Source organism: Arachis ipaensis, chromosome B8 (assembly GCF_059453495.1).
Source record: "Arachis ipaensis isolate K30076 ecotype BB chromosome B8, ASM5945349v1, whole genome shotgun sequence".
Lineage (NCBI taxonomy): Eukaryota > Viridiplantae > Streptophyta > Magnoliopsida > Fabales > Fabaceae > Arachis > Arachis ipaensis.
Genome location: NC_142443.1, coordinates 131859772 through 131872525, shown reverse-complemented (window position 1 = coordinate 131872525; position 12754 = coordinate 131859772). Strand labels below are relative to the sequence as shown.

General features: G+C 28.5%; 1 protein-coding gene across 1 annotated transcript; it reads left to right on the top strand.

Moving 5' to 3' along the window:
• The first annotated feature begins 1160 nt into the window (after window positions 1-1160).
• LOC107611521 (alanine decarboxylase-like) lies at window positions 1161-9909 on the top strand. The gene is made up of 6 exons (XM_016313436.3): window positions 1161-1350; window positions 2077-2308; window positions 5356-5549; window positions 5647-5783; window positions 8665-8833; window positions 9518-9909. The coding sequence occupies exons 1-6, from the start codon at window positions 1161-1163 to the stop codon at window positions 9907-9909; spliced, it is 1314 nt and encodes a 437-aa protein (XP_016168922.3).
• Window positions 9910-12754: the final 2845 nt, after the last annotated feature.

Below are 12754 nucleotides of genomic sequence, written 5' to 3'. Positions count from 1 at the left end.
TTTTAGAGATGGAAACTGAAACTTTAATAACATTTTATACCAAAAATACTTTCATTTTAATTAATAATTCCAATTTTATCCTTTGTGCAAATTAAATTAGAGTTTCATTCTTATTTCAATTTTTGTCTCTTATTTTGCACAAAACAAAATACTAAAATTTATTTTAATCCTTGTCTCTTAATCTCTATTTCTCAGTCTCAATATTTCTATTTCTATCTCTCCACCAAACACTACCTAATAGACTTTCTCTTATTTCCGTTCTTCTATAACATAACAGTTGATAGTATTAGGCTATTAATCAGTTTGACTAGATTAATCGAAGTCGATCATCATACCTTTCTGATTCAAAGTAAAAACCAATTATAAGTGACGCGTTCAAAACTTTAGATAATTTGTCAAAAAAATAGTAAAACGGTCACACTGGTCTGGCTTTAGTGGTTAGTCAAATTAAAATAATAAAGCACAAAAAATATTTAAAAAAATATATATTATACAAAGAGAATTGAACTTTTAAATAATTAAACCTCTAACTATCCTCTAGTTTAATAACAGATTCAATTTTTAGAATTTTACTTACACTTCATTTATTTTTATCTCATAATTATTTATTATTTACTTTTATGTTATTCAAAATATTTTCGGTCTCCTATGGTACTGAGAATCAGACCAAATCAGTTAGTTTGACCGGATTAATAAAAATTGTAATTAGACTGGTTTAATTCAGGATAAAAGTCAATTATTAACAATCGGATAAAAAAGCAAAAAAAAAAAAAATCGGTTAAAAAATAATAAATTGATCAAACCAATATATATATATATATTAACAAGTTTAAAATAATAAAATATTTTTTTTAATATTTTTATAGATGAATATTTTTTTTTTTATCATTGATTGAATCTCAATTATATTTTTAAAAATATTGAACCTTTAATTCTACTAATTCAATGACTAATTGGAGTCTCAAAATTACAACAATGATTCAATCTCTTCATACGCAAAAACCTTTTAAAAGGATAGGTAGTTAAATATTTTGGTAAAGATGTATTAAATTTGCTCAAGTAACCTAAATGTCGTTTATTTTGCCCTATAAATATTCATACCTGGCCATTGAAAATTGTCATCAGTTCATTTCTCTAACAAGCTAGCCATAGAAATTATAATGGTTGATATCAGCAATTGCATGCTCTCATCAGGAGAAGAAGAGAACCATATTGAAATCCAAGAGAGTAATAATGATGAACACCACAGTCTTGCCATCACCAACTACACCGGAGAGGCACGACATGATTTGAGTGCATCAATTAATCGCTTCGTGGAGACTCTAAATCACTTCAACTTGCGCAATTTGGGTAGGATTCAATGCTTTAAAATATAGGTTTAGTTATTCTTGTTGGTTCTTATAATTTTATTGAATTTTTAATTAAGTTTTTATATTTTTTTTTCTTTTCGATTGAATTCCTATATCATGTCAGATTTTGTAATTAAGTTCCTATTGTGACAAATTAAAAACGATGAAATTAACAGAATATTTCGTTAAACAAACTAAATATGCCTAACACTTTACTAAATATTCTGTATATTTTAACATAATATTCCGTTAATTTTAATGTTTTTGTCACAGTAGGGACTTACTTACAAAATCTGATATGGTATATAGACTTAATTGAAAAGAAAAAAATATAAGAATCTAATTGAAAATTCAGTGAAATTATAGAGATTGACAGAATAATTAAACCTATGATGCATATATCTCTTTTATTTCTCCATATATTTTGTATTTTTTTTCTGTTAAATAAATTTTATTAATGTTAAACTCTTTTTACACTGATTTGGATACTACAGAAAAATGAGAAATTTTTTGACAAAGAATGACGACGTTGGATGAAGAAGAGTAAAGATTATAATTAAATTTGTTAGAACGAAAAAGTGTATAATGCACATGATATTTTTTTTAACTATAAAAAGAATAATATTCAATTTTCAATAAAAAAGCACTCTTTGACATAGTATGACTTGAAGAACATACATTACAATCTTCTAATTAATGCACCCACTATATATTATAAATAATGCAGGGTACCCTGCTAATCAAGAGTTGAAGTATGATGGATTGGGAGCATTGCTTAATTATCACATAAACAATGCAGGAGATCCATTTAAAGGGAGCAGCTTTTGTCTAAACTCATCAGAATTCGAAGTGTGCGTGCTTGATTGGTTTGCAAAGTTATGGCAGATACAGAAGGGTCACTACTGGGGATACGTCACTACCGGTGGGACTGAAGGAAATCTTCATGGCATTTTAATAGGGTTCGTTTTCTTTCTTTTTTTATTTATTTTTTTTTATTTTTATCCTTATCCTTTTTTCTAAAGCTATTACATAGTATAGAGTTCATCCATAAAAATTTCTAATCATATATACGAAACTAAACATATTACATGCTCAAAAAATTACATATAAAGCATATACGTAAAAAATTATATATACATTTTTTTTATTTTAATTAAACAAACCCTAACACTATGTTTCGTTTAAGAAAAAACAAGAGGAAAAAAAACAGATTGAAAAAAAATGAGTGAAAAAATTTATTTATTTTTTGTTTAGATGCTAAAGAAAATAGAGAGGAAAAAAAAATTTAGTGTGAATTTCACTAAATTTTTTTTCTTCATTACAAGTAAGACAATAAAGAGAACAATGTTATCTTTTGTATATTTACAGTATTATTCATAATTCTATTATTATTAATAATTATCAATATAATTTTATTTTAATAGTTTTAATATATTATTATAATAAAGATTAACATTTAAACATTATATATTAGATAAATAATTTAAATTAAATATATAAAATTATAATATTTATAAAATATAATAAAACATAAATAAATAAAAGAGTAAAATATCGTTTTTGTCCCCAACGTTTGGGGTAAATCTTATTTGTATCCCTAACGTTTAAATCGTCCTATTTGTATCCCTAATATTTTTAAAAGTGATTCAATGTTATCCTGCCGTCAATTACACATCATGAACGCTTTAGTTTGAGTTTTAAAAATCTCTTCTTGAAGTTAGAATACAAATGTCTGGGATAGAATTGATGATCTACTCCGAAAAATAGCTCATCAAAAGTTGAAACTAATTCCTACAACATTTACATAATTTACTTTTTTAGGGACATAATTGAATCTAAACACAAATAGTGGGTATAATATTAAAATCGAACACATCCAAGTGAGACCTAATTAAGAATGAATACATCCAAGTGAGAATAATTGAAAAATATAATATGATTTGTTAGTATAATTGATAGTAGGATAACATTAAATCACTTTTATAAATGTTAGGAATACAAATAGGACGATTTAAATGTTAGGGACACAAATAGAACTTACCCCAAATGTTGGGGACAAAAATAATACTTTACTCATAAATAAAAATATTTATACTTTATTTTATTATAAGGGTATTAATATAATTTTATACCATTATGATTTTTTTTTTCTTGTCACTTTTCTTTCCATCCAAATAAAAGAATTTTTTTTCTATTTTCTTTCTATTCATTTTCTTTTTATCCAAATAACACACAAATAACTCTACTTTTTCTTCTATTTTCTCTTCTTTTATTTTCTTTCTTTCTATTTTTTTTTTTGAGTAAACTACAATTTCTACTCACGAAAGTTGAAAACGCTGACACATCTACCCATAAAAAAGGAAATTATCATTTGTACCCATAAAACATGAGTTCCATATAACAAAATTATCCAAACACAAAAAAATCACATAAAAACCCCAAATTACCCTTATCATCATCTGCATCATCTTTTTCCCTCCACCACTACCACCACTAACCCCATCCTCTCTCTCTCTCCTTCCATTTTCTGAGCTCGTCGCCGCCGACAGAGTCCGTCAACTCTGCCAACTCCTTCCTCTCTCTCTCTTTCTCTCTCTTTCCTTCTGTATTTTGCTTCTCTCTCTTCTACTTCTTTGAATGGTTGCGTGATGTAGGTTCAGTGGTCTCTGGGTTTGTAGATTGGGGAAGAGCGGGTGGAACTGCAGACTGGACAGGGGTTGGAGCTCTGTGTCAACGAGAGATGGAGGGCTAGTTGGAACAGGTTGGGACAGCGGTAGCGATCAGGCAACGGCAGTGGCTCTAGGGTTGCAAAAGGCAACGAAAACAGAAGACGACGGTGGTCCTGGGCTCGTGGAGGTAAGGCAAGGGGAAGAAGAAGAAAGAGATAGGGAAAGGGTGGAGGAGGAAAGAAAGGGGGAAAGGACGCGGCGGCGGCGAGTGGAGGTTGGGTGGGACTTGACGGCGCCAGCGACTGTTGAGTGTCGCGGCAGTGGTTACGCAAAGGAGCTAAGAAGGGGCGAGAGAGAGGAAGAAGAGTGGAAATCGGGTGAGGGGGGACAGCTTGGTCTTTGCTTGGTGGTGGTGCGGTGGTCTCAGACAATTTACTTTTTCTATTGTTGTTGTTGTTGTTTTATGTGAAGAAGATGATAATGGAGGTATAATAATGGTGATGGTGATGATAGTGATGAAGGAAATGAGGTGGTGGTGCCTTTGAATTGAGTGATGATGGTAATTAAGGTTTAGGGTGGTGGTGTAAGGAAGAATTTCAGTGGTGGGTTTGGGATTGGAAAAATGGTGGTGTGGAGTAAGTGGTGGTGGTGGGGTAATTTAGGAATTTCAAATAATATTTTTAGATTTGGATAATTTTGTTAGCAAAAGTTTATATTTTATGGACACAAATGGTAATTTTCTTCTTTTGTGAGTGGATATATCAACGTTTTCAACTTTCGTAAGTACAAATGGTAGTTTATTCTTATCTTTTTTACATCGAAACAAAGACTAAGTGTAAAAGAAAATTAAAAAATTTCAATAAGTGTAAAACAAAATTGAGCAGGGGCCATGCATGAGTTTAAGATGAAAGAAAACATCTATAGATAATTGGATTAGGCTCGTTGGTTTAATTTAATTTGGTGTCAACCACTTTCATCGATCATTTAATAATTTGTTGGTCAAATATAGGAGATCAGAAAAGGTATTGAATAATAAGTTTTAAAATTAATTCAATAAAGTAAAAAAATACTCCACCCATAATAAATTACCTCCTAAACTTTAACATTAAGATAATCATCCGTATACTTAATGAATTGAACATTCAGACATTGTTAACTGTGTATGAGTAAATCGAATCAAAAGAAATAACCATCTAATTAAGAATAATCAATATAATCATGTGCATACTTATTGAATTGAATATCTAACATATCTATTATTCATATTGTTTATTAATGTTCTCATTGTTTTCCTATATTTTTTTAAAATTATATATCTCTTAATAATGTATGTGTAGGAGAGAACAACTTCCAGATGGAATTCTATATACTTCACAGGATTCACATTATTCAATATTCAAAATAGCAAGAATGTATCGAATGCAATGCGTGAAGGTTGCCACTTTGATCTCTGGTGAGATTGATTGCAATGATCTAAAGGCTTTACTACTTGTTCACAGGAATAAGCCAGCCATCATCAATCTTAACATAGGTCTTGTATTATTTGATGCTTACTCGTGCTGTTTATGTCACGCACATATTCATCAACACTTTTGCTAATAAGGAGGATTCTATTATGATTATTGCAGGGACAACTATGAAAGGAGGAGTTGACGACCTTGATCTTGTAATACAAACACTTGAAGAATGTGGTTTCACTTCTGATCGATTCTACATTCACTGCGATGGAGCATTGTTTGGAGTGATGCTGCCTTTTCTCATGAAAGTGAGTTAACATTATTATTATCACATTCATTTTATATCTACGTGTATTTTATTGTCAATGTTTTAGTGATTTATCGGGTACCAAGAGTGTTTACGAATTCGAGTAACTCGATTATCCGTCTGAATTCGAACCGAATTAATTAAATAATTCTTAAACTAATGAATATTTGGGTATAATTAAATTTAGAGAAAATTTTATTCCCTTCTCTTGCGAGATGCTAAAATGACACTTTCTTCTCCTCTATTTTATAAATGTACATTCACATCCCTTCTAATTTTTAAAAAACCTCATCTTTAATCCATTTTAAATATTTTGTGTTAATTAATATTAACTTTATCCATTTTTTAAGAAAAAATAAATTATTTTTTGAAAAAATATCCATTAACAAAAATTTTATTTTTTATCATTAAATTTTGTTTACTAAAATACCCTTTAATAATTTAAAAATTATATTTTTATTAAAATACTTTTAAAAAATTAATAATTAAAATTTTTTTTCTAAGATACCTATCCTTTAATAATTTTTTAATTATTAAATTGTAATTTTACCAAAATTTTTGTTAACAATTATTTTTATATTTTACTATTAATTTTTTATATCAATATATATTATTTTAACATTAAATAAAAAAATCTTACCACTGTTAATATATATAACAATTAATATATATTGATATTGAAAAATAATCTTACTAAAATTTTTTGTTTAATGTTAAAATAATATATATAGATATCAAAAAATTAATAGTAAAATATAAAAAAATTGTTAATAAAAATTTTGGTAAAATTATAATTTAAAAATTAAAAAATTATTGAAGAATATTTTAGAAAAAAAGTATATAATTATTAAATTTTTAAAAAAATACAATTTAATTAATAAAAAAATAATTTATTAAAAGATATTTTGATAAGCAAAATTTAATGATAAAAAATAAAATTTTTATTAATGGGTATTTTTTAAAAAAATAATTTATTTTTTCTTAAAAAATGGATAAAGTTAATATTATAGTTAACACAAAAAGTTTAAAATGGATTAAAGATGAGGTTTTTTAAAAATTAAAAAGGAGGAGAATATACATTTATAAAATAAAGGGGAGGAGAATGTCATTTTAGCATCTCGCAGGAGAGGGGAGTGTAATTTTCTCTTAAATTTAGCACGATGATATACGATCATAATTATTTTGTCGGGTATTAATTTTAGGAGAGAAAAACTCGAATCAACTTACAAATCGGATGATCCTTTTATTAAATAAAAAATATAAATTCTAATAATATATATAACTTTTACACTAATTAACCTAACTCTATTATAATTATAAATTTATCAGTATTTTGTTATTGTTAGAATATTATTGACTTGTTAGTTGATATTACATGTTTACTATATTTATATTACATTTTTAAAAAAAATTCTCATTTTTTCAATATTTTTTTTAATTTCTGTTTCATTGGGTACCCAACTATCCGAATCGAACCAATCCGTTCTTAATTAGTTTGGTTTGGTTCAAATAAAAAAAATTATAAAATTGAACCAATCTAGACCACTTACAATTTAATTGATTTGGTTCTCAATTTATCCTAAATCTGAACCAACTGACCTGCAAACACTCCTATCAAATACATTTTAGGTAATTTTAGATATACACCTAATAAAAGAAAAGTTCTTTAGTAAATAATTTTATTTATTTTTTAAATTTTTATTCGAAAACAATTCAGGTGTCTAGTTTAATACATTAATTTGACTATATAAATTATTTAAATATTTACATTTAATTTAAAATAAATTAAATTTAACATAGAATATATTTTACTAGTTAAAAGTATTATTTGCTTTTAAAATTTTGTTAAATTTATATATATTTTCATATGGCAAACTCTTGGTTCAGTAATTCTTAGTATTTTTTTAGGGTAAACTACGAAAATACATTCGAATAATTTTGTCACTGACAAAAATGCATCCGAATTATTTTATTGATAAAAATATTCTCAAATAATTTAAAAATACAACAAAAATATCTAATATTAAATATGTATTTTTTAAAATAAAAATTGCTTTAGAGATTAAATTTTGATGCAAAGCATGATTAGAAAAATGAGATATTTTTATTTTTAAAATTTGGTGATTTTTGTTAATTATATATTTTTTGTAATTTTTTAAAAGTATTATTGATTGTTGACAAAAAAATCATAAAAAATATATAGTTAGCAAAAAATCATCATATTTTAAGAATAAAAAATTTTATTTTTTCTAATCATGCTGGTAAAAAACGACATCAAAATTCAATTTCTAAAACGTTTTTGAGAATACATATTTAATGTTGGACATTTTTGTCGCATTTTAAAATTGTTTGAGGGCATTTTTATCGATAACAAAATTTGAGTGCATTTTTGTCAACGACAAAATTATTCGAGTATATTTTTTGTAGTTTATTCTAATTTTTTGTTGTCATCATTTGTCCAGCATAAACATTAAATTATCTTTAACAAATAAATTTTACTAATTCATGTATGTGTGCAGATCTTGAAAAATGTGGATATAAACTGTATTAATTTATGTGTGCAAATTCTGGTAAATATAGATGTAAAGTATATGTTTATTGTGTGTAAAACTCCTATAAATATGGGTGTAACTTATTACTGATCAAGTATTAGCCAAAAATAATAATATTTATGGATCATATAACATTATTCTTTTTATATATTCTGAAGTACTTATACTTTTTGTTCTTAAAATTTTGGTACCCTCAACTCAACTTAATTAGCTTTATATATAAATACACTGATTTTTCAATTTATCAAAATAAGTAACATCGATAATTAAATAATACAAAACGGATGAAATATCATTGTATTATAATCTTAAAATATGATGATTCTGCAGGCACCAAAGATTACCTTCCAGAAATCCATTGGAAGTGTAACTATTTCTGGCCATAAGTTCTTGGGATGTCCAATTCCATGTGGTGTTGTAATAACTCGTTTGAAATACATCAATAATGCCCTATCCAAGGATGTTGAAATCATTGGTTCAAGGGATGCTACAATAACAGGTATAGGTATAGAGTAATTAAATTTAAACTTGCAATTTTTTTAAACACCAAATAAAATATCTCTATCCTTTTTTCTTTTTTTCTTCTTTTTCATTTCTATCTTACAGCTTTTAATAAAATATATTTGGTAAAATTCACGTCCAATTAACTTCACATGAAATTGATAGTTGAGAGTCGTTAAATGATTTAATAGGTTTCACTAAATTATCATCTAACGACTCTCATCTATCAACTTCACATGAAGTTAACTGCATTTGAATTTTTACCAATAAATTTTTGGGATGAATTAAAATTCGTGATACAACGTGCGAATAATGTTATTTTTTTCGTGTGGTTGATATACGGAACATATCAAGTTTGATAATGTATTATTACGAGGGTGAAAACTAAGGTGAAGTGGATTTCACGTGAAGTTGATACCTGAGAGCCGTTAAATGAAAATTTAGTCAAATCATTTAACAGCTCTAAGATATCAACTTCACGTGAAGTCGACTGCACATGAGTTTCCACCGTATATGAGATCCCACAATAAACCACAAAATTTCAGCTTTTTTTTTTCTGATTTTGTGGCGATTTTTGACCTCGACAAACTAGTTACGTTCTCGTATTCACATGGCATGCTTGTATTTTCTTTATTGTAAAACATAATAAATAAAACACATAAAAGGGTGTGATTTGGTACAGGTAGCCGTTGTGGACATGCCCCTATCTTCCTTTGGTATTGTCTGAAAAGCAAAGGATTAAAAGGGCTTAAGAAAGACGTTGAGAAGTGCATAATGAATGCAAGTTACTTACATGGTCGATTGCGTGGTGCTGGCATTGGTGCAATGTTGAATGAGTTTAGTAACATCGTTGTGTTTGAGAGGCCTCAATTAAATGATGACTTTATTCGTAGGTGGAGTTTGGCGTGCGAAGGGAAAATTGCGCACGTTGTTGTCATGCAGCACGTGACCACTAAAATGCTTGACTCTTTTGTTAGTGAGTTTCTTCAGAGAAGGTTTCAGGCTCAGTGCATTGCAGACCATGTTGGTTCCTCAAATTGTTCTTGTTCGATGCATGATGGTTTTCTTCATTGAGACTACTTATGTGAGATGATGCATTTTGTCAATCCAACAATTGAATTTTAATATTTATTATGTGCTACTTCTATTATATAAAATGGGGATATTACAGAAATTTGATGTACAATTTTCTAGAGAATAGGAAGAATCCGATAATTGAGCATATTGTTCGATATATTCTCACATGTCATTTTAAAGATTTGACTACGTGTAATAGTACGATGATAGATCGATTAATAACACATGACATATTGACATGGACGATTATTTGTTACAATACTATTTGGTCACGTGTCAACTTATGTCACGTTTGACAATATTATTTATCTGTTATCTGCGGTGTTATCATTATATATAGATGGACTAAATTGATTCTTGAACATGCATTAAGTGATTTATTTTAATCTTCAAATTGAATGTTTTACACCAAATTAATCCCTTTACTAATTTGTTCTTATTTTTTTTATAAATTCAAAATTCGTAATATCTTTACTGATGTGAAGGCATTTCAAGCACTTTTACTACGATTTTCGACCTCTTTTATCTAGCCTATTTATATAAAATTGATTTCAGGTACGACTCGTAACAATGATTATGTTATTTAATAAAAAAATTTATGATATTAAAAGATATATTTTTAAGTCCAAATGTGTATTTCATAGGAACAAAAAAATAAAAAATGTGTATTTTGGTTTTGATTTCTTGTTAAAAACACTCGTGTAAAAAAAATGTGTTTAATCAATCATATAATTTTTTGTAATAACATATTTATATATTGTAAAATTTATCAACGTTAAATTATTGTAGAAAAAATCAAGGTTACGAGAACCGGACCGGTTAATAAACCGATAAAATAACTGGTTCACTGATTTAATGGTCTGACCGGAGTTCAACCGGAGTTCAATCAATTTAATTAAATATTAAATAAAATTATTTAAAATTCTATTAAAAATTTTATATATAATTTTAAATATTTAAATTTAATAATTTTTAATCTAATAAAATTTAAAATTTTATAATTTCACATAATAACTATAACTTTATTGAATTTGAATGAAACAAATTTTGTTATTTCATTCACTGTTAACTGTTAACTATTAAGATATGAAAGCATAGGGATTATCAGTGTATAATAATAAACTAGCATATTAGTATATAAAAGCATATAATCCTTTGACATTGTTGGACATCATTAAAATTAACACAAAATAAAAAAATCAGCAACAATATTATTATGAGTTTATGAAAGAATACAACAAATCAAGAATAATTAGAAATTAACAAAATATCAGTAATTCAGAATCATTAACCTAACCCAGTAACTCAATCTATTAACAACAAATTAACAGTACAAAACAAACATAAAGTCAAAAACAAATTCAAGAAGCATGCTTAATGCAGAGGAAGGGTCAAAGAGACAGATCAGAAAACCAGCAATAATATTATTATGACAGAATATAACAACTCAAAATAATCAGAAATTAACAAAATCTCAACTCAGAATAATAAAAAATTAACAAAATCTTAGCAAACCCAGAATCAGTGGACTAACCCAACAACTCAATCAGTATTATTAATAACATATCAACAGTACAAAATAAGCAAAATCAAATTCAAGAAGCAGTGTTTAATGCTGACCGGAGGAAGGGACAGAGAGACAGAGAGCGAGCTCGACAGCGACGGCGAGGGAAAAATAGAACTTGACGGCGACGGCGAGGAGAAGAGAGAACTCGACGGAGGAGAAGAGAGAGCTTGACGGCGAGGACAAGGAGAAGAGAAAGCTTGACAGCGAGGGCAAGGAGAAGAGAGAGCTCGACAACGACAATGACAGAATAAGAGAGAGAGAGAGAGAGAGAGAGAGAGAGAGAGAGAGAGAGAGAGAGAGAGAGAGAGAGAGAGAGAGAGAGAGAGAGAGAGAGAGAGAGAGAGAGCGATGATAACGACGCGGTGCTGCGGAGCTGTGGGGACTGCGGTGGTCAAAACAGTCGCTGCGGTGGCTGAGGGCTACGGTGGCTAAAGGCTGCGCGATTGGGGGCTAGGGTTCTCTGAATTTCAAGATTTGGTTTAAGTTTCAATTTTAGAGAAGGAGGAGTGTGTGTGCTATGACTGGGTTAGGGTGAGGAAAGGGATTTAGGGTTTTTTTGTTGTTTTTTTTTTCTTTTATAGGCAAAACGGTGCCGTGTGGAGAGTTTTAACGAACCGAAAATCCTTCAAAATATCGGCCGATTCTACCGATTCACCGGTTAACTGTCGGTTCGACCGATTCTGTGATGGTTTTTTGCCAGACGGTTTATAGACTTATTCGGACCAGCTAGGTGATCGGTTCTCGGTTGAACCGGTCAGTTCGGTTTAGGTTTTAGAACCATGAAAAAAATAGAATTAAAATTAATGCATAAAAAATGTTAAGAATATTGAATTTAAAAAATAAAAAACAATTGATGAAAAAACTAGTTTGGTACATAACATTAAATTTCAAGGATTAAAATGAGTCAATTAATGCAAAGTTAAGGATCAATTTAGTACATCTATAATGATAATATAGTGGATAATATGTAGAAGAATAATATTGCAACACGTAACACAAACTGACACGTGGCCAGATATTATTGTGACACGTGGTACAACCATCCACGTCAGTATAGCATGTATTATTGATCGACCCATCATCGTACCTTTACACGTGGCCAAGACAAAATGGGTGGAAGTTTTGAAAGGTACAAGGCTAAGTTGGTAGCAAAGGGATTCACCCAAGTTCAAGGATTTGACCATTTCAATACGTTCAGTCCCGTTATAAAATGACAACCCTTCAAGTTATGCTAGCACTCACAGCTAAAAAAAATTAGCACATTCACGAATTGGA